The sequence below is a fragment of the Pipra filicauda genome, unplaced genomic scaffold (assembly GCF_003945595.2).
Source record: "Pipra filicauda isolate LSUMZ 115617 unplaced genomic scaffold, ASM394559v2 scaffold72_size3293161_pilon, whole genome shotgun sequence".
Lineage (NCBI taxonomy): Eukaryota > Metazoa > Chordata > Aves > Passeriformes > Pipridae > Pipra > Pipra filicauda.
Genome location: NW_024104898.1, coordinates 1461187 through 1484213, shown reverse-complemented (window position 1 = coordinate 1484213; position 23027 = coordinate 1461187). Strand labels below are relative to the sequence as shown.

Genomic DNA, 23027 nt, shown 5'->3' with positions numbered 1-23027 from the left:
GATACTGAGAGGGGAACAGAGCAGGAGAGCTGAGCTGGTGAGTGTTAGTAGGTCCACGACCTGCACAAAAACACCCATTCGGTACCACAAGGGAGTTGCATATGGAAGACATGCAGACTGGGCTTAGACAAGCAGACAGGAGATGTCACCCCTGTACTGTCCTGGTTTGCAGTGCTCGATCTGTTGAGCACTGCTAATCTGGGCAGGCTGGCAGCTCCTGTCAAATGATAGACCGTGCCTTTGTCTTAGCACCATTTTCTTGTGCTGCACTTACAGGGGCACTCAGAGCCCCCCATGAACAGTGTAAGATTTTCCCTTCCTGAGCAGAGGATGGATGCTAACCTATTGCTGAGTGCCACAGCTTTAGCTCTGCAGCTTTGCTCTGCCTTCAGCACTGGCACAGTGTGATCCTGCCAACTCTGTACATTCTCAGCTTGCTAAATCCACTCTTCGAAGAGGCTCAGGCAGCACCAGGGTCTCCAGTGCCACAGCTCTGCTAGCTTGCCCTGTCCTATCCTCCTCAGTCCCTTACTGAAGGACTCCTTGTACCTCTCTCCAACCTTGCCAGGCATCTGGAAAGGGCTGTCTGCTCCCGAAGAGGGATGAAGCTGGACCACTTCCATCACGGCCATCCTATGGGCTGTTAGAAGTGGGCAGTTCTGTCCACACTGCCTGGTGCCCAGTTCTCAATCCCTTTGGGCCACTGCGGCACAGCCCTCCCAGCCCACAGCTGGTTCATCAGCATGGCAAACATCTCATCGCCCGCTACCATGAGGCTCGGCCAAAGTTCTGCTATAGTAGACAAATCCATGCAGCAAGGAAACCAAACCTGGACAGCAGGGTGGGAAGGACTTCTGTGTCCCCTCTCCAGACCTGTTTGCACACATAGGTGGCACTTCACATCAATGCTATGAATTCAGCACTCCCTTCCATATGCCTTGTTCTAGGCACCAGCTCAGTGTTTGCAGAGAACAGGATGCCCCTCCTCCCCTCCCCACCAGAAAAGTAATTCTCCATAGTCAGAGCAAATCATGGTCCCATGAGCTTCCTCCAACCAAGGGCTCAAACACCTTCCTCCTTGAAAAGGCATGGGAAGGTAGATAAGTCGCCCTATTCTACAATCAGTATTGCTCTAGAGGACCCCAAAAAATATGTCATAGGCTGGCTTTACCCACTAGTCATCTCCTGACTGGGAAGTATATTAGGGAGCTTCTCTTCTTGACCAAGAGTCTCTATTCCTGGCTCATACTGTGCTTACCCTGGCAGAGCCTTTGTCTTTCATTAGAGAAGCTGTATATGAATACCTCCTATTCACAGCCCTGTATCTCACAGATAGGAATAGTATAACAGGAAAACTGGTCACACTTTCCTTGCTTCATTTCCACCAATTACTCATAGCTCTACCTTCCTTTATTATGCTGAATAATTTCTCATCACTTTTCAAATACTTGGAGGCCAGAATTCTGCTCCTAATCAAACATTCCTTAAGTAAACTAGATTTTGCTTTTGTAATGTTTTTCTGCATAGTGGCTCCAGCCTCCTAATCACCTTTGTTGTTGTTCTTTGACCTGCTTCTCCTTTGTCATGATTTTTCTGGTAATGGGGTTCCTTGAAATGAGCACAATATTCCAGCGAGTGCAATATTCCACGCATAGGAGCCCTGTGTGTCCCATTGCATGTGTGATGTTGCCCTCAGGTGGTTACTTCAGAGAGAAGATGCAGCTTTAAAAAAACTGCTGATATTTCAGGACAGAAATTTGTGACTGCATAGGAGCTGCAGAAAGGATAACTGTGCTCTCTTAAGTGATGCCTTTGAGTCAGAAACCAAGGCTGTACTGGCTTTTTCTGGCTGTCCATCCTCAGATCCAGCTCTCTGCATTTCAAGTGTATTTCCCCATGTGGATGCTGCTGTGCTTAAAGAGCAGCAGGAATTCTCATCATGGGAATCCTAAGACGAGAACTGAGAGACTTTCAGAATCTAGTTTTATTACTACAGCTACTTGTCTTGGTCACATTTTTCAGCAATTCTTTTCGTCTCACAATTCTATGCATTATAAAATCAGATTTCCTTTCTTTGTTACACCAGATGTTGTGTAATTCCTAGATTATAAGCCATATAAAGTTATGGAAGGTGTTCAGAAGGTGACAAGAGGCTTTATTAAAGGTCAGATTAGAAATTCATTGTGCTGTCTCTCCCCTAACTCAGCTCTTCACAAAGCTAAACCATTCTGCTCACAAAGTTAAAACATCCTGCTCACTCCTTCCCTTCTCCCCTCACAGCCTTCACTGTCTCACTGATTATCGTGCCATTTTTTTTTTTTTGCCTTCCTTTTCTATTCCTCTCTGCCCCTCTGTTATGAAAGTGATCATACCTAACACTGATTTCAAGGTAGAGATACGCAGCTGATTTATTTAAGGATTATTATGATACATTCCTGACCTATTTAATACATGACAACTTCTTTTGATTTTGCTTTTGCTCTGCACTCTCAACACTGCACTATTATCCACAGAGGTGCCCAGAGTTTTTCACAGAGATCAGCTCTAACTCTGAATCTTTTTCATTCTTATCTTACATACATTTGTCCACCTCACCGAACACTTCATCCTCTGGATATGGTACAAAAGTAAGCTGTAGTCTCACTAATGCCTCTGAACCTTTTGCCACTGAAACCAAAGGAGCTGGATCATTCTTAGCTACTGTATGTGTCAGTGTTGATCATGGGGGGATGCCTTGCAAATCATGTAAATGCCACGCTGCTAAGAAATGGATGCTTTCTCCTATGATTTCTTTCATCATCTCACTTTTTTCCTTGGTTCCCACAGAACAAATGCTTGTACAATACCTTCGTGTGTCTGTAGGTGTGTCCTCTCAGTAATCTCTTGATCTGTTTGCTGATTTCAACAACTTTGGCAAGTAGAAATTTAAAAAATAGTTCTGAAAGGTGTTTCAACATGTTTCATGAAAACTGATTGTTTCGGGAAGTGCAGGGGGAATTTTATGAACACACTTAGAGAGAACAAAGTCTTAGAACAACTCAGTTAGAAAGATATTATGTTTGTATTTGCAGAATACAAAGTCTTTGTATTTGCAAATAGTATCTGTATTTTGCAAATACATGTAGCAAATGAGGAATTATTAGTCCTGCTGCTTGTGGAACTGATTATTAATCTCTGGCAAGGATTCATCCTGCAAGCTGTTGTTGCCAAGTTTTCTTAATAGCCACTTGCAAAGGGCTTTAACCTTGTACCTTTTGGGAAAGGCCAGTCAGTTAGTATGCTGCAATTTTGCTTAGATAAGTCTTTGCATAAATGCTGAAAAGATGGAGGGAAAAATATACTTACAGACTTGCTGATAGAGTCTTGTTTACCATATTCAGACAGATATCTTAAAAAACAATACCTGCTTATTTTCCCACCTGTATTTGTGGGTCCTTGTATAAGGCTCAGGGTCCATAGTGCTATTTTCTTCAAGTGAAATGTCTGCAGTGCTGTTACATTCAATTATTCATTATATATCCTTGGTTTTCCAGACTAGCTGTTTTTAATGAAAGAGGAAAATCAGATCCTTATGTTAGACGTTAAGCTGATTCAGTGTTCATTTTCTTAATTCATCTGGATCTGAAGAGTTTCTTCATATTACTGTTGTTGTTATTATACAATGTAGGCATAACAACTAATAATGGACAGTAGGAAAAAACCATAGAGAGAATAAATAATTACTCAGAAGGGAGGCCACAGAAGTGTTTCCAAATAGCTAGTGCAGTTTCCAAAAAAGGAGGAAATAATGTACAAGATCAGAGCAGAAAAGTCTCCAAAATTTCCAGTGAGCTGAACACATTGTGAGACTGACTTCTCAAAACACAGATCTCCTCTTTCTTCAGGCCTGCAAAGGGGAGCTCATGCTCCGGCATCCACTTATCTGCCTCCATACCAGTTGTGGGATCCCTGTGGGTGCCTAATGCTCAGCTGATGTCTCTGCAAAACCTATGTTTAGACTTGGACTTCTTTTCCCTCTGAGGCCCTTCTTTGTAAGGACTAGTTTTGGGAAGTTGGCAATGCAAAGTTATGGCAGAGCAATGGGACAGAGACAATCTGCCCCACTCCTGCAAAGAACACATTCCACACATCCCACTAATGCTCACCACAAGGAAGAGAGGAGTTTGCCAAGATAAGGATGGAGAAAAGGAACTAGGGATCTGGCCTGTGATAATGGTCACTATTACAGGATCCTCAGTGGTGGTCATTGTTATTGAGAAGGATGGAGATCATTCTCTGCCATTTCTTTTTGCCTCAGCCAAATATAATTGGCTTCTTAGGTTTGGGGTGTTTTTGTGAACTGTATAAATTATTGAGTACAGACCCTCTACACATACTGATTTTTCTGCAACCCTTTGTTGAAGATAAAGCCTTTGCTTCTACCACCAATGCTTGTCATTACTCTAATAACAAATCACCCAGGATATTCTTTTCTATAAGACATTTATATCTATATTGTCCCACAGATCTTTAAACTAGTCCCTCCCTCAGATGCTTTTGACCAGTTGCATCCCATCGTCTTTCTTTAAAGATTCTTGCTTTCTTTGCAACATGATAATTTTACATGGCTTGGACCAATGGTTATAGGAGAGACATAATACACTCCTAAGATTGTAAGATAATAAAAATGGTATAACTGACCAGGGTTTAAAGTTGTTTCTGTACTGACTGTATGTAGTTTCCTCCTGTATAAGAAATTCCTCATATCCAGGCTCCTAGGCACTGGGGATAGCTGATCCAAACCTGCAAGCCTCCACCACACTTACGAAAATGCCAGCAATCTGTGCAAGCCCAAGAGGGCTCTGTCTCACATTATGCCCCAGGTTCAACACTCCTGGTGTGCAGCATAGCAGGACCCATATCCCAGAGCACAGCAGGGACTTGTACACCCGGCTTTCAGTGTGTGGCTGGGTGCACATGCAGAGACCATCACGTTGTGCACATCCAGGCCCTGAGCTCAAGCTCATAGTGCCTGCTGCCTGCTCCCTTCACCAATATCCCCGAGATTATCCCTGGGGTATCAGCGACCTAAATACACTGGTCTGGACTTGAAAGTTGCTTTTGTTTTTAATGGTGTCGTGTCTTTAAAACCAGCACACGTAACAAACTGCCTGTTTCCAAACAGCTGTTGTGTAACACAGCTCTCCGCCCCCAGAGATGTTGCCTGCCATTCATTTAATGGGCTCGGTTTCACTGGGAAGTGCCTGGGGGAACCTCTTAGCTCCCTAATTAGCAACAGAAGGGGCCAGTCCTGGAGGTAGCAGCGAACATTTGTGAGGTCTCATAACAATAAGGGAGGCAGAGAAGGGGCCTTTTCCAACTGGGAAAACATTAACTTCTATTCAACTTACAGTGCAGATCAGAGGACTAAAGAGAAGCTGTTGGAGGAAAGGTACTAGTAGAAATTATATTGGGCTTTCTAGGCAAGAAAAGAGCATTTGTGAAGGGGGAGGAGGGAGTGGGAGAGACTGTCCCTGGCACTCACAAGTTATCCATTGCTCCTGCAGTCTGAGTTTTATATAAGGTACCGTGGAGCAACACACAGGGCTGGCTGCCAGGAGCAAGGTGTTGCTGTGATCTGCTCTCAGATGTTTGAGCTGGCTCTTGTTAATAAGAATCAGGAATTAACAGCTTGGAAGTGCTTAGGAGCTCAGTGTTTCCACTGAGGATGTGATCTCTCAGGCTGAGCACAGACCTTGCCATTCAGGACTGGAGTAGACTTTGGTGCAAAACAAATTTCCCACCAACCAGCTGAATGTCCTGTGACCTTACAAGGAAGGTGAAAATTTTGCTCATCCATTGAAAGTGGGGTGACATGCTTGGGGCTATTCCTTAATCCCCAGGACTCAGCTACATGTGGTAAACTCTCTGATTTTTCCCATGCAATTCCATTTCTGGACAGGGCTTTTTTCATGCAATACCGATTGAGAAGAGTTCTGGAAGTATTGACAGCCCCAGCTGGGACCCATTTGACCATGAGGACCATTCCCCTTCAGAAGTCATGAAGGGAAATACATCATTCAGTATCTTTGGCCTGTGGGAGCAACTATCCAGTGAAGCAAAGGAAAGCCTTTCTAGCCTTAAGAACCTTCCTTAAAAGCAAAGAATGTGAAGTTCAAAGACGAAGTGAAATCATGGGGCAAGCAAGGTTGCAGAAGCTTGGAGGAGCACAGGGGAGATATCTTAATCTTTCAGATATTGCCCTGCACTGCAACATTGCTGGCCAGTAGATCACTGGTAGTGGCCACTGACCAGGTAAAAAGGAGAGAGCTGGTACCTGGTATAAGTCAGAAGACCATATTCAAAAAAATCTCTTGTTGCTGAGCACCATTTGCTCTCTAGTTATAGTCTTAAGACAGTGAAGCTGATATTGTGCATAAAAGAGGAAAATTATGCAACAAAGCCTTCATGCTCTATGGCAAAGGGCAGCATGTTGCAGCCAGGGCCATAAAACCCAACAAGAGCATTGCAATGACTCAGAGTAATAATTTCCAAGTTGCCATAGCACCTTAGGTTATAAAAGAGCTATGCTCAAAGCTTTTGTGGTCCTCTCTTACCCCTGTTCGTGAGCTCATTTCACAACCAGAAATCACCAGCTTTCCTTCTTGTGTCTCAGGTTTTAGTATTAATAGTATTTATGAGGCTTTGCAGTTGGCAATAAGAAAGAAGAAAAGCCCAGGAGAGAAAAAAAATAAGGTCAAATAGGAAAAAAAAAGTGGAATTATGCATACTGCAAGCTCCTCTCACACACTAGTGGGCATCCAGTATTTTGCAGAACTGCTGCTTGGCCTTTTGAGTGCTTTCTCCAGCAGCAGTGAATGGGCCTGGGAGAGCTGGCAGGTTATGTTGTGTTTGGCTCCCCCTACTCACACACAGCTGCTAAACCAGCTGAAAAAATACCTCGTGGTAACAGTTCCACGTGGGCATTTTCTTTCATTGCTGTAGGTGTGATCCTGCAGATCAGTCACAAGAGCAAGACAAAAACATAGGAAACAAGCTCTGTGTTAGTATGTGATTAGTGCCATGGAAACATATTAAATCCCTTTATAAAACTATGCCAATTTGAAAAAGGCTATGGGATGGCAAAGATTAGGAGTTTAGAAAAAGATGTAACAATGAGATACAGTATATCAAATGTTGTTCCCTGTCAATCTTGATTTGGTGGGGTTTTTTGTGGTTGGGGGTGGGGAAGGGTAGATGGATTTCTGTTTTTTTGTTTGTGTTTCTGTTTTTGGGCTTTGGGGAGGGTTCTGTTTTGGGGTTTTTTTGTTTGCTTTTTTGTTTGTTTGGTTGGTTGGGGTTTTTTTTGTTTTGTTGTTGGGTTTTTTTATGCCAGAATAGCAGCTAAACCAGCAAAATCACAGCCTTGGGAAAGAGTCAGAAAACTTTCCAATAGTGCTCCAAGAAGGCTTTTTAAAAACAGGTTTCCTGAGACCTCTGTCAAATAGGGATCCTACTCCAAGGCAGGGATATGCTCTAAGATGCTTTTGTGGTTTTTTCATGTGGGATTCCCCTTTCCTTTTATGGCACACGCATCAAAATCCCATGGGAGGCAGACTTGTTGCGAGCAGTTTCTGCCTGGATATGTGCATTTTGGCCACTAGAGGTTGTAAGAGAGGGGGGAAAATTTTCCACCAGGCAAGCTGCAGCATCATCCCAGAGCAGGATTTTCTCTGGGTCCCTTTGATCTTTGCCCATCAATGCTCACACAAAACTCCTGCACACACCCTGAATTTCGGTACGTAGGATCCTGACATCTCAGCTGTTTCAGATTTATCGGTGTCAGATTGTTGTCTTTTAGCCCTGGGGCACTAATGACCTTAGTGTGATCCCCTTATATCTTAAATTAAAACTGTTTTGATTCTCCTAAATCTTTTAGACGGAGACCAGCAACTTGTATCTTTTCTCTTCAGCGATAACGAGCTCTGTTGGCTCTTTTCCCGCATTCCTGCCATAGACAATTTTACTCTCAGATGTTTAAGCCAGACCTTCCTCCACCAGCCTCTATGCTTTTTCCTAGTGTCAAGTAAGAAACAGAATTTTCTTATGGTCGCTTTTGTCTCCTGAAAACATCACAGCCTGTTGTACCTCAACCTGGCACCTTACAGGGTCCTAGGCTACCTTCCACCTGGGTTGTAACTCTTTCCTCTTGTTGCTAATAATTCTCTAGTCTTCTGACTATAATCCTTCCACAATCAGGGATACCACCTTCCAAGGAGCCTCAAGAGAGCTGAGTTAGTGTGGGAAATAGAACCTTAGAGCTCAGTAATCCTAGACGGATATAACCAGAAATAGCTATGGTGTAGAAATAAATTGAACTTCAACCAGATGAAGGATTTACAAACTTTTCTTCCTGATGGCTCTTTTCAATGGCACAGTGGCTGTATACGAACTCACAGCAGTATGAGACTTAATCATCACAAAGCTCACTGGTGATGGTACTTCACCTTGAGCATTGCACAGAAATAGGAATCATTTCCTCTGATGGTAAAATGCAGTTATTCCTGAAGTGAAACACAGCAAGGACACTGCAACAATTTAGGAAGGAAAAGCCTTTATCCAGTAAGGTTTTACCAGCCATGAGGGAAAATAAATCGAGTTGCCTGAGCTAAAACAAAGCATTGATTTCTGTGGAAAATGAAAAATTGAACTTTTTGTTTTGGCTGCTGCAAATCACAGGTGCATCTGGAATAGAGCCAAGTGATACACAGGTTGCAAGGGACACTTGGAGGTGAGCTCATCCCAATGCCTGCTCCGAGCAGCTTCAGCTATGTCGGGTTGCTCAGTGCCCTGTTCCTGATAAATTTTGAATGCCTCCAAGAATGGAGATCCCACATCCTCTCTGGCCCCCTGTTCCAGTGTCTGAATACATTCAAGTAGTTTGTCGTCATATCTTATCCAAATTTCCCTTGTTGCAATTTGTGTCCGTTGCCTTTTTTTATTCAACTGCTGCTACTCCAGGACAATTCTGGGTCCATTTTTCCTACACTCACCACTAGTTAGCTGTGGATGGCAATAAGACTGAACCCTTTACCCTTCCCTCTCCAGGCTGAGCAAGTCTCTTTGCCTCTCCTCATACCCTACATGCTCCAACCCTGCAGCAGCTTTGTGGCCCTACCCCTCCAAGGGTGGGCTCACTCCAGTCTTTCTTCTACCAGCAAGGCCCGAACTGGACATGGCAGTCCAGAGGTGGTCTCACAAGTGCTGAAGAGAATGAAGAATCCCTTCCCTCAGCCTGCTGGCTAACATTCCTGCTATGCAGCCCTGTATTCAGCTGGCCTTTGCTGGAAGGACACAGCGTTGACACAGCCTGAGCTGAGGACCTCAGGCCAGCCTCCACAGGGTTGCTCTCTGTGCATTTGGTATCTGCTCTGTGCTGGTTCACAGGGCTGCTCCCGCCCCACGCAGGACTTTGCATTTGCCTCTGTTGAACTCATTCTGCAACTGCATACTTAAGCAATAGGTGGCACTGATGGATGATGTAGGATTGTCCCTGAGACAGCGTCACTGCGGAAGAGAAAGTCAGCAGAGGAGAAACTTGGACTGTGTCACTTGGAGCAGCGTCCAGGCAAAGACAAGCAGACATGTGGCAGGAGATTCTTCCAAATGCCTGGTAAGAACTCCTCGACACGGGGAGGAGGGACTCCAAGCTGGGCTCCCTGGGATTGGGGGTGGGAGAAAGCCCCAGGAGGGTCATCAAACCATAGGAGAGTGGGAACATGCAGCAGAGTTTTCCTGAGCATGAGTGCAGAAAAGGTTTTGATAGACTGAGCCTTGTTTTATGTCACTCTGAGACCTGCTTCTGGGACATGTTTGCTTGGTTAGCAGTGCAGAGTTTATGCTATTGCCATAACTGCTTTCATGCCTCTGCTCACTAAGCTCCAGGATGTAAGTACAGGGGGATATTACTACCTGATGCATAAGCTATTTGTTCTCAGGAACCCTGTTCTTCCTTGTCTGGGAGCAATTTAAGGAGTTATGTCCTTAAAAATCACACATAAGCTGTCTCAGAGATTGTTACCAGATTGCCTTGGAGACTACTGGGGTATCCAGTAAAGGCACCAGGTTCTGCATCCCAAACAGCAGAGAGAAATGATACTAGGTGAAAAGAAAATACCCAATGCACTTGGTTTTTCATGGATTTTCACGGCTTTTTCTTTTTTGTTTTGTTTTCTCAAGGTATTGCAATTATGACACCAATAACTCCCTAATCTAGCTGCCTTCCACAAGGCAGAGTAACAAGACTTTCTCTTATTGCATCTAATTTTGCTAGAATTTAGATTGTGCTTTTGTACCAGAATCTACTAGGCTTAAAGAGAACCAAGGAGGATACCTTCTTTTTCTTGCAGGAGAACTAAAAGGTTGTTATCTAGTCAGGAGTATCTAGAAGTGGCAAAGGTAAAGCAGCTCATTGAACTCTGAACAGGAAAGGGCCCTACAAGCCTCTCCTCATGCCAACCCTGCAGCATGTTGAATACTACATGGCTGGCAGCAGAGTAACCCGTGAGCTTGGAGGTCTCCTGCCAAGGCTGTGCACCTGTTGCTACACAGCAATCAAAATAAACTATTTTCTTGGCTGAAGTAACACAGCTGCTCATAGGATGAAACACTGCAAGGACACCTACCCAGTTGTTTAGTGCCTTTTATCTAAATTATGCTAAAGAAGGAAATATTATGGCAACAAATTATCTAGCTAAAACACAGCCTAGGAACACTGTCTCTTTGTGCAGGGACAGTGTTTTCTGAGCCTTTCTCTTTCCACCCTATCCAAAAAGTAGGAAAAATAATGGCAGATATTGCCAGGTGGCTAAACAGCTTGTGATTGCGTGGCTGGGTAATAAATGTGCTGGCAGGTGATACTCTTCGCACCATCCCCAAGGGCTGGTATCAGAAAACACTATCAGACTATAAGGATCCTTCTTTTTTCCCCCTTTTGTAGGAAGAGCGTCTTGTCCCGGATCAGGTGAGTGAAACGGCTGTTCTATGTTGAGGCCTCCACTTTTGATTAGCACCCTAATTGGGGTGCAGCATAGTCCCTTCATTCTCTGGATGACAACAACAAAATCTTCATTCACAATCCCCTTGCAGCCCTCTGCAATAGCCCTAGACACCTCTACTGATACCCAAAGGAAACTGAAGAACTTGAAGCACAGGTCAGAGAGGAGGGAAGGTACTCTACATTTAGGACTGCATGTCCCTAAAATCCAGCTCCAGTAACTTAGCTCCTACACCTCCAGTCTGAACCTTTCTGTTTAGAACAGAAAGAGGGGCACCAGCAGACAAGCCTTACTGGAAAGCTATGGTGGAGGGCCAGTGTTGCCCTAAGAGATCATTATGTACAAAGCACTGGCAAGAGAAGCATATCTAGCGCATCCAGCTCTCTTCAGCAGCTGAAGACTTTTGTCTCTCTGCCTGCTCCTCAGCCCACTCTGTCCATGCAGTTTTTATCCCTGGAGAAGTCCAGCTGCTACTATCTAGTTCACTCCAGCACCTGCCTCAAAATAGATTGGCCCATATGCTATTGAACCTTGTCCCCCTGGGCACCCTGGTTCACAACGAGAGGCACAAGGAAGCCTTGTGATCAGCAAGTCCTGATCAGCAAGGACTTGAGATCCCTAAGAAGCATTGGTAAATATAACTCTGCCCCAATTCTTGCCTGTGGTCTTCAGAAATAATAAAAACATCCAGTCCCTGCTGACTGCATGGGATTTGTAGGCATTTGTTCCTGCTCAGTCCCAACTGGTGTGATCACAAGCCTCAGCATAGTCCCTTTGCCCTTGACACTTCTGTTGTTGAACACAAACAATTTTATGCCTCCTTAGGTCTTTTGAATATTCTCAGAAGAATGCAGTCCTGGTCCCTGTGGCTGCCCTGGGGGTTGGAGGGATCCTGATTTGCTGGCTGAGATCTAGACACAAGATCAAGACTATTGAAATGGGCGATGGATGGTGGGGCTCAGGTGAAAGATCCCTAAAAGGGAGAGAAGATGACAGTATCCGTCCCTTCAAGATTGAAACATCTGACAAAGAAATCGAGGTACCAGCGGCTGGGATGTAAGGAGGGGCAGAAAGCTGCAAGGCATATGGAAGCAATCTATCACCCACCTCACTGCTTCGAGGTGATATCTTGGGGTGACAGCAGTGCCAGTGCAGCTACTTAGCTCCATCAGATGATGCTCTGGCTCACCATCCTTTACGAACAGGATTTGAGCTCAGATCCATTCCAATGTTCAATAAAGACTTTCTGAGACAGCAGACCCTCCATGCAACCTGTGGCTGCTCCTGCAGAAAGGCCACACTTTGAGCAGCAGACTTTGACAGTGTGTCTGTGGATGGTGGAGAGGGGCAGGAGGGTGTTGGGACAGCAGTGGCACCAGGAGGGCAGGACTGACAGATTTCTGCAGAGGGAAGGGCTAGAATGGTGAAGAGGGATGGGGTATTGACTGAGTTGTAGCAGTTCTGTCCCTGCATGCCTATCCCTAATTATCTGGCCAACTAGCATTCTGCAGCTCAGGCTGAGCTTCTTATTCTCCCAGCTGGCAGTGCTGGCAAGCTGCTAGTGTCAAAAACCCTAAAGTGAGTTATCACCAAGTCAAAATTAGGACCCAGTACTCCTGGGTACCCTAGGGGAACTAATAACCTGCAGAAAAATATACTCCCCGTATAAACAATTCAGGAGGTCATGCAGAGTACGGCACTACTTCAGGAGGGCTTGTGGTGTCCCAGAGAGCAACACAAAAGCTGGTGGAGCCAGGAGAGCCTGTCCATGCCTGTCCTGGCATAACACACATGCAGGCAGCTGACAAACCGCTCAAGAAGGGCTCCCTTCCACAGGACCTGCACCGGCGCCTGGATCAGGCCCGCTACACACCGCATGTGGAAGGGGCTGCCTTCCACTATGGCTTCAACTCCAGCTACTTGAAGGAGGTGGTGTCTTACTGGAGGAACCAGTTCGACTGGCGCAAGCAAGTGGAAGTCCTGAACAAATACCCCCACTTCCACACCACGATTGAAGGTGAGGGAACCTCTGTGGCTTGAGCAGGTCTCACTCTGAAATGCACGGAGAGAAGGGGGAGATTTAAGAAATTACAATATTTAAGATAACAGTATGCATAACAGCTTAGTGATATGAGTGAAGTATCACTCAAGGCTCTATTATTATTAACCTTGTAGAGATTAAGTCCATTAAAAATAGCAATAAGATTAGGTCTGCTTCCAGATGAGCTTCATCTGGCTCTGAATCTGAGCTAACTAACAATGAGGTTTTCTTCAGCTATTGCCTTGAAGTCACCCTTGGAAATTGTGAAATTTAGCCCAACTCTGAGGCTAGAATATCTCCCACCACACCCAGTTTAGCCAGGTGAGGATAGTCAGACTTTATGTAAGTGATCTCTAGGTTAAACTTCTATCATGCACTTACTTTTCCGTATTTCTCTTTTAATCAGCCACATATTTTGTAATTTGGTAATGTTGTTGCATGTATTATTATTACCTTCGTTATGCTTTTCATTTAAGTGCAGCTCTACTTATATACTGTGAGACCAGTTTCTCAGGAGAGGAAGCTCAATCTCCTGTGACCCCAATATCTAAGGCTGGGGTCAATACCTCTGTCTGTATGTAAAACATGAGACATAGATACAGGCACCCCCTTTCATTTGGCATCTTCTTGCCATAGGTTGATTAATCATCTTCTTCTGCTGCAGATGCTAATTACAATTTTGCCACCCTCCTTCTTCAGAGTCTAGAGCAGAAGCTTTGATGGAACCTGAGCTTTAATTTATTTGTCTTGGATGTGTGGCAGGGATTGATATCCATTTTATCCATGTGAAGCCATCCTATGTTCCTCATGGTCGAGCTGTTCAACCACTGCTGATGGTCCACGGCTGGCCTGGCTCCTTCTATGAGTTCTACAAGATCATCCCTCTGCTCACGGAGCCAGCCAAGCATGGCCTGAATGAGGGTGATCTGGTATTTGAGGTTATCTGCCCATCCATCCCAGGCTATGGCTTCTCAGAGGCCCCTCACCAGCAAGGTAAGTGATGAAAAGGCTCTGTAAGAATCACAGTTTTGGAGTAACACCTCAGCTGTCCCCAGCCCCTCTGGGCACTGCAGTCTGTGAATGCAGATGCCTGGCTCTTCACTAATGCTCATGTGGCTGAGGCTCTGGGGCTGGCTGTGGAGATTTGGAGCACAATGGTAACTGGAAGCCAGGTCTGCTTTCCACTTTCTCCACTTCCCACTGACTTTCTATCATCCTGTGTTCATCTTATTTCCAAGGAGCAAGGCAGACCAGCATGGCACACTGTGCCTTCCCACAGCCCCATACTCACATGCCTCTGTCAGGCCACAATCTTTGGCCAGGGGATGAACACTAGGACAAACAGATCTCATGTGTTTCTCTTTACCTACAGGCTTTGACTCCATAGCAACTGCTCGGATATTTCATAAGCTGATGAAGAGATTGGGCTTCAAGGAATATTACATACAGGGAGGAGACTGGGGATCTCGTATTACCACAAACATGGCCCAGATGCTGCCACAGTAAGTAGCAAAGGAAACCAGTGCAGAAAAGCTGGCTCCAGTTCTTACCCTACCTTCTGCCTCTGTGGTCCTGCCTTCCGTTCGCCCTACATCTCATCCCCTTCTGCTGTTTCCTTCAGGAACAAACCCACCTGGCATATTCAATTGTATTCATATGTTTTGCATTGATATTGGCACAGTTCTTGTGCTTTCTAGATTTCATTGCTGTTTGGCTCTCTTTCTCTAGACATGGAAGTAAACTCTGTTGCATTTTGATTTGAGATCTCAAGGAGACAGATCATCATTCTAAACGAGGAAGGAAATAAATTTAAAATCAGCACAGAGAAAAGGAAGGGAGGAATTCAGCCTTTCAGCTGCTAAACACACAAACTATAGGACTTTCCTATGTAAAATGCGGGCTTGAGAGTGGTTGGAAAAGAAGCACAATACCTTCTTCAGAAGATAGCATCATGGCTTAGTGCTGAAAAGGCATTTAATGCTCTCCAGGCACCACAGCCACACTTGGGTCAGAGAATAGATAAAGTGGGAAAGCTCCTAAAGCAGTTAGATTACAGGCTGAAGAGCTCTGTCTTCTCAATTGCAGTTGTGCTGTGCAACGCCTAGAACACAGTGGCCACATGTAGTCTACTTGTGCTTTTTAGATAATACCCAGCACAGCCTGTTCCCTACAGCATGGAACAACACAAGATCAACAGCCAGAGCTACCAGCATGGATATGCCACATCCAGAAACTGAGTAGCTGAAGCTAACATCATAGCAGTGGCACAACTGGATGGACATGGGACCATTTCTAACTCCCATTTTTTTGAATCGTGATAAACCTGAAAGGGCTTTGTGTATTTGTCTCAGTAAAATGCTTTTAACACAGCTCCAGTCAGGCATGTTTTCTAGAAAACCTGAAGACAGAAAATCACTTGATTTAACCTTCTATTCATTAAACTAATTTTAGATCTGTGAGAGGGCTTCATCTGAATATTGTCTTCCTTGGCAAACAAAGTTTGGGAAGGTTGATTTCCATAATGCTTGGAGCTTATGTACCATGGCTTGTAGGCCTCAGTAGGGAAGATGCTCGACGTGTCTACCCCTTCATGCAGAAGAACGTCTATGACCTTCTGCGAGAGTCTGGGTACTTACATATCCAAGCCACCAAACCAGACACTGCAGGTAATGTACCTTCTCTCTATCACTGTGAAGATTGTATAGTAAATGCTTATGGTATATAAAATCTCATAGTAAACAAAGACCAACAAAGTTTGAGAAGCAATAAGTTTTGGTGACTGAGCGCAAGACCCACGTGGGCAGTGAGTTCATGGGGACAAGAACTGCGTAAAACAAAAGGAACAGCTCAACAAAAGATGGAGATTTCAAATATCACCGTTCAAGGCCTTTTAAATAGTATGCCACTTCTCTCAGGCAAAGAACCCCTTTCCAAAAAGTCTCCTAAAGTAAAGCACAGAGTCCTGAAATTGAAGCTTCTAGAAATAAATGTGGTTGAAAACAAGAAAAATACCCAAGGCAAGTAAGTACAATGTGAAACTTGCAGAAAGGTAGACACAGCCCTAACACATGAAAAACCAGAAGCCTGACATATTGGATCCAGTAGATAAGGAGTATGAAGAAAGATAGGGCCATTTCATAAAAGTTAAATTATTTGCATCAGTCCCCACTGGAGAGGATTTTGGGGTATTGCTTTATTGAAATAAAGCAATATTTAAATTAAAGCAATGTCTTTCCCCTTGTCAGGAAAGACAGCACAGCTGTCAGTTGTGGAGACCGTAGAACAAATAGCACCCCATCCTGGCAATTCACTGAAGAAGAAAAAGTTTAAACTGAAATGTCAACTAATGTCTAGTCTGTTGCTTGAAGTAATTGCAATACCAAAGAAAAAAAGGAGAAAAACAAGATACCAGTTTGGAAGGGGGTTGTGGCGGTGGCATCTCTGGTTGTTTGGGGTTTTCTTAAGGGCCAAACAGTGAAGAGAACCTCATAAAAATGAAGACTAGTATGTCTAGTCTCTGATCAGAAAACTAGCAGAGCTATTTTAAAGAGGAGAACTGATTTACAGGTGATAATATCACAGGGAAATCATACTTCAAAAATCAGAGCTCTGGCAGAATCAAAGAGTGTGGGTCCAGGAATGGAACTTATATAATTTCCAGAAAATACTTTGCTGAGATACCTCCAGTGTTCTTAAGAAATTCAACTGCCTTAAGAAAAGGATTAAAACTAGTCAACATGAGAATCCAAGCATAAGAATAAATAAGCAAGTTCCAGGGGAGGGAGAGTATCACAAAAATCTGTGCTGGCACCTATAAATTTCAATATGATCCTGATTTCTCTTCAAATAAAAGTTAATGATTAGGTGAAGAATTGACAGCTATCCAAAGTTTAGTTTAAACTAAAGATAACTGTAGAGTTGCAAAACAAAACATTTAAGTGACTGATTGACAAAACTAGCCAATAAAAACTGATGTTAACAAAGTCCAAAGCAATTTAAATAGAGGAAGAAAATCACAATGGGGTCAAGTTTGGCTTCTGCCATATGAGAGAATCCATAAGAAACATCAGCCTGCTCAGAGTTTAAGAGAATCTTATAAACTGTTAAAGAGAATAAAAAAAGAAATCGATGATACTCTGAATCTGTTGCATCCCTGTTAACCCAATTTCATAATTATATTTTAGAATCAAAAGAATACATAAAGGGGAGAAAGACTGAAGTGATTATACAGTGCTTCTATGGACGCTGCTCATAGTCTAGGATTCTTCATACTGTATTTCTATATTTATAATGTTTGCTAATGTTCCCGAAAGGAGGAACAGATAACAGATACACAACATTCCACTGTTTAAATTAGATAAAAAGTGATGAACAGCACTAACAGTCCTGACTGCCCGTTCAAAACAGGATAGTGCTCCCAGATATTTTACCTGAAATTTCTTTTCAGAGTGTAATCCCTTTACATCGGAATTTGCTTCTGCCACACATTACCAAGAAGCCAACAGGACTTTCTTAGTTCCTAGCTTCTTTTGTATAGGAATTACTTGAGTTTGTAGTGCCATCGGTTACAGCCGGAATTCCTTTGGGGGGAATTTGTCATGAATAAAGTACTATCAGGTGTGGTAAAATACAGACTCTCTACTGAATTCTCATAGAAAACTGAACACTTATGAAAGTCCAGTTTAACTCCCACTGAAGTATCACAACGCCAGGCAACTGCAATAGCCCTTCTGTTCTCTTGAATTAGGTTGTGGACTGAATGACTCCCCAGTGGGGCTTGCTGCATATATTTTGGAGAAATTCTCCACCTGGACGGATAAATCATTTCTGCATAAAGATGATGGAGGCTTAGAAAGGTAAGAAAACAGATGTTATTCCATGCAAAGTCTCATTAAAAGAATGAGTGATGATAACTAATATGAGGATTCAGGTAAAAGACTGGCCAGTCAAAACTGAAATTTAAGGATGAAAGACTACAAATGACAAGTAGTAGCTTAAACTTACAGCAGACTGTCTGCAAACCATTGCTTCAGAACAAGGTGGTTTTGCTCTAGGTACATGGGTGCCGATTAATTCGCTGCTTGAAAATGAGTGGAGAACGAGAGGAACAACTTCAGGACATGAGCTCAATACAGTGCATTGAGAAATAGCTTCCAGTTAAATTTCTTCATCCTTCTCTCTCAACAGCAAATACTCTCTTGATGAGCTTTTGACCAATGTGATGATTTATTGGGTGACATCCTCCATTGTGTCCTCAATGCGATACTACAAGGAGAATATTTCCAAGGACCCTAATCTAAATGCTTATAACAGGTAATGAAATGGTAGATGCAAGACAGATTTGCAAATGAGATGGAAACATTTAGGTCACTTAAAACAGCACATCTAACTGAGGAAAAAAAAACAAACAAAAATCAAAGTTCTTATTTTCTTTCGATAAATATAGTTAAGAGTCACTTTTCTTTTGAACCTATAACTCGCACAAGGTGGCTTGCAACCAAGACAACACATTCTTGTCAAAGCATCAAATGCAGCCTTGTGTTCAAAATGCAGGTCTACATAGTTATTCACCAAACAGATGTAAGCTCTAGCTCAGTTCAGTAAAAACAAAACAGAAAATCATGGGCATATCCAAGAGAGAAGTTCAAAGTGAATTAGGAAGGATATGGCTTGCTGGAGGATAAACTAAGAACTATAACGGTTAAGCACAAACTTGGGGAAGGATTTTGGAGAGCAGTGCTTGAAACCAAGCACCTCTTGACAGCTGGTATGTTAAGATGACTTTAAGAGAGGCTGACTAGAAAAACATTGCTGAGTGGATTTCTCCAAGCAACAGATGATACAAACAAACGGGAGAGTGTTTTTCTTTGTGACTGAACCCGTCTACCTTCCCTCTCCAGAGTCATTTGTTACACATTTGGTACCACAAGTTTAAATCAAACGTGAGCTGGTTCATTTCTGACTTTCACACAGAGGTGCAGCATCTCGTCACGTAGCACAAAATTACAGAACAACCTAAACTCAAAGATCTGAAACATTTCAAGATCAAACTGTGTGCTAAGTTGGCTCTACTTTATACATCTTTGGGTATAACCTTCTTAAACTCAAGGATATCTAAACAGAAGTGAAGCCCTTCAGCAGAGTGCAGACCACAAAGTGTGTTGCTGTGGTGAAACTGTGGCAGTTACCAGTCAGAAAGTTTTTATAGACTTTCCCTGGGACTTGTTTCAAAAATGCAATTAACTTATGTCTTCTAGGTTTGGTGTACATGTCCCCACAGGGATTGCGGCTTTTCCTCAGGAGATAGTTCATACACCACGTACCTGGGCAAAGGATGTCTACAAGAACATCGTCACTTACTCTTACATGCCACGTGGAGGGCATTTTGCTGCCTTTGAGGAACCAAAGCTTCTGGCACAAGACATCATGCAGTTTGTCAGAAAAGTAGAACAGATGTAAACCTGCAGTTTACATACATGCATAGAATGGAAGCAAGTTGTTCTGGCACCAGCAGAACCTTTGCTTTGAGGGGTTAAATAAATCCGATGTAATCACATATAGAAACCAGCATTTTATTTTGATAATAATTACAGTACTAAACTTGTTAATCAAGCTGTAAAGATTTTTATAAGGAGAAAAAACAAAAAATTAAAAAACCCCAAAGCATCTTGTGTTCTTTCATTTCCAGCACCATATCACTGCTGAATTCATAGTTCAAGTATAACAGAATATGTAAACAGTTTATTGCAGTAACATTGCATTCATCTGGGACAGAGAGGTGAAAGAAACTGGCTAAGGCTTGTGTTCAAAAGCTTTAAACACTTGGGCACTAGCATTCTTAGACATGTATTACAAGCAGCTTTGGTGAAAGCGTAAAGGGTTTTGATCTCTTGAGCACAAACACTCCTACGTTCAAGTTATATTTCATTCAAAAACCTGTGATCACATATTCAAGTGGGCAGCTGCACAAAAGGCAGCTATCTTCATTCTAGCAGTTTCTCCCCTAGAACAAGTTTTAGCAGCTACTGCATATTGTAAACAGTTGTTAATGGATAATATGGCAGAGACAGCACTCTTAGTGATCTCCAAGCTCAAAAATATCAAATCAAGTTCCTCCCAGTTCTATAATCTCAATCCATTCCAAAAGGTCAAAGTTAAAACATGTACCAAGTGCAGAGGGTTACATCAAACCTTTACACTCTTTTCAAAGGATTTTTACCACCTCATTGTGCAATTTCGGCTACTAACTGCAAGCACCTTCACTACCAGTAGGCTCAAGTTTCTCTTCAAATGGGACAGTTATTTGAAACCACTAAAAGCTCATTACATCACAGATAGCTGTTGGAGTTCTCTTCAGTCAGCTAGGCATGTGTCTACTTATAACACACCACACTCTAAGGATTTCTCTCCCTGTCCTGCACTAGACAACAGCTCAGAAGAGCAGGCTCAAACCTGCTTCCAAGTGATACAATATTACTCAGAACAGGAATTTGGCAGACAAAGATAGTGCTGAACTTCATCACAATCCCCTGACTTCTACACATTCCAGGAAAGTTTAGGTCCTAGACTTGTAAGAGATAAAAGCAAGCAAGAAACTTGCTTACTTTGTTGTTTAGTGAGAGTAAGTCACAATATTGAGGCAGAACTCCTTTTCTGAAGAGGGTTAGCAAAAACTGCTTACTTTTAACTATCTGTATATCTAACTGATTGTCAGGGCTGTTGGACTAAGGATTTGTTAAAAAAAAAAAAAAATATTGCTTATTGTTACCCTGCATCCACAGAACTGGTCAAGCGCTTTCAGTTTCCAGTAGAGGATAGCACTAGGTATAAGACCTCGCAACTGCTGAGAAATCTCACTCTTTGGAACATTAAGGAACTGAAATCGAGTTCTGTGGAGGCCTAATTTTATTAAATAGATGGACAATCACTTGATTACTCAAGTGGGGTGGGCACTGCAGCAGCTAATGGGTTACCAAGAGCTGCAACTGCTTCTAAGTACACAGCAGGGTGCATCCCAACGCACCAATTCATCTGCTCTGCCACAGCTCAAGTCTCTAAGGAATCACTGCACCTTTGCCTTAAAGGGGATTTGCCTTCTACAAGAAGTCAGGAAGTGATGAGAGATGAGTGCAGCCAAGCTACACAAAGACAGTAAACGCTCTGGAGAAAACAAATTCAGACAAAGATACATGGTTACACCGGATAAAATTAACACTTAACAAAGGGTAATTAATACTCCAATTAGACATCTACAGAGCCCAATCATTCACTAAAGCCTTTGAGGGTCACTGGTGCTTGGAACCAGATGTAGTCCTCCCACTCAGGTGCTGTGTGCTGTGGAGGCGAGGCACTCAAGTGGGGGTCTCCGTCACAGGACAATCTAACAGTCAGCTTCCTCCCTCGCGCTGGCACTTTGTAGTTCAGTTTGGGCCGGAACCATTCAACACCACAGTCCCGGTGGCCCTGGACTAGGATGAGCGTGCCTGTGACAGGGAGAGCCTTCAGTTCACTGAAAATGTCTGCAACAAAAAGGCTGTGAAAGAGCTGGCGAACACATGGTGCAGTCTGGAGGCTCTCCTCAGCACTGCCCTCGCAGATCCCTTCCAAGTTCAGCTCATAGAGCTCCTTGGGGTTCATGACATTTCCTCCAAGTAGGAAAAGAACCCGAGGAACCAGTGTTAAACTAAACATGACTTCCAGATGCTGGAACAATCCCTCCAGCTCCATTAGCACCTGCTGGCACTTGCTGCTTCCCAGGCCCATGGAGGGTGGCTTCGCAATCCCATCTCCATCCTGGAAAACAAACAAACAGGTTAGTACATTTAGTTATAAGGATGTATTAGTCCCAATATGCTCTGCAGAAAGCATGGCCCATCCCACAGGGAACAAGGGGGTTGTGTTCCTTTTGAGAGCTACAGGTACTCACACAGAGAATCAGAGACAAAAGAGGAACACAAAAGTACACTCTATTTGACAAACACTCAGTTTAAATCCAAATCACAGTAGAGACAAATTCCCACAAGAAGCCGATCTTTCAAAGATCAGTCAAAGCAGCGACATGCCTTCAGCACAGAGGAGCGTAACAAGCGATAAAGAGAAACGTGCCGAGACCTTCAGCAGCCTGACCTTAATGTTGCCCTTGCCTTTTTTTTTTTTTTTAGGGGAAGACGTAACATTTAGGGATGCAGCTACAACGAGCGCTTTCCTTTAGATGCACCGACACATTACAGTACGTGAACAGGAGCTCACAGGTAGAACTGTGAGCAGAACACGGCCGCCCCGCCGACCTCCCACCCCGAGGGCCGCCTCACCTGTGCCGCCCGCCGGCAGAAGTAGGTGAGTTGCTCGTAGGGCAGCGGGAGCTGGTTCCGCTGGTGCAGCACGTGCTTGAGGAGCTCGCAGACGAAGCGGCAGGCGCTACCCCGGCGCACGGCGCCCGGGAACGCCACGGACACCGAGGGGGTGCCCGGCACCGACCCGCTCCGCCGGGGCCTCATCCCGCGATCCAGCGATGGCAGCGACAAGGAAGCGGAAACCGCGACCACGCCCCAGCCAACGGCCGGACCGGCTTTAAATGCCGCGGCCGCCGCGGGGGCTCACGGGAGCGGCGCGCGGGCCGCCCCGCGCGACCTGCGGCGGCGGCGGGGTAGGAGGCGCAGCGAATGGTGGAAAGGGAGGCGGTGGCGCGCGCGGGCGCGGCAGGAGGCTGGGCCCCGGTGGAGCCCCGCCCCACATGGGCGTGACCGAGCGGGCTGGCCCTGCCCCGCGGATCGCGGTCCCGCCCCGCTGAGGCGGTACCGGGAGCGGCGGTATTGCTGCTCGAGGGACCTCCAGGAGCCGCTGCGCTGGCCTCCGCCCCGCTCCTCGGCAGCCCTTGCGGAGGAACTGCCTTCGCCGCGCCGCAGGGAGGCGGGGCCCGGGGAGCACGCAGGCAGCGCCGTGTTTGGAAA

The 23027-nt window shown here is 44.4% G+C and overlaps 2 protein-coding genes across 4 annotated transcripts; one reads left to right on the top strand and one right to left on the bottom strand.

Moving 5' to 3' along the window:
• The first annotated feature begins 9511 nt into the window (after positions 1–9511).
• On the top strand, positions 9512–19743 carry LOC113995251 (epoxide hydrolase 1-like). Of its 3 annotated transcripts, XM_027735127.2 has the most exons (11): positions 9512–9652; positions 10979–11002; positions 11128–11192; positions 11862–12075; positions 12873–13053; positions 13840–14070; positions 14450–14579; positions 15529–15743; positions 17825–17933; positions 18265–18390; positions 19335–19743. In XM_027735127.2, exons 1-11 carry the CDS (start codon positions 9512–9514, stop codon positions 19534–19536), a joined length of 1638 nt encoding a protein of 545 aa, XP_027590928.1. In that variant the 3' UTR covers positions 19537–19743. The 3 variants fall into 3 exon arrangements, with proteins under 3 accessions (XP_027590928.1, XP_027590929.1, XP_027590930.1); XM_027735128.2 differs by lacking the exon at positions 11128–11192 and having other exon boundaries at positions 9518–9652; XM_027735129.2 differs by lacking the exons at positions 10979–11002; positions 11128–11192 and having other exon boundaries at positions 9568–9652.
• On the bottom strand, positions 19634–22643 carry LOC113995252 (MAD2L1 binding protein). The gene is made up of 2 exons (XM_027735130.2): positions 22389–22643; positions 19634–21870 (listed from the first exon to the last, which is right to left on the bottom strand). The coding sequence occupies exons 1-2, from the start codon at positions 22572–22574 to the stop codon at positions 21340–21342; spliced, it is 717 nt and encodes a 238-aa protein (XP_027590931.1). The 5' UTR covers positions 22575–22643; the 3' UTR covers positions 19634–21339.
• Between the last annotated feature and the right edge of the window lie 384 nt (positions 22644–23027).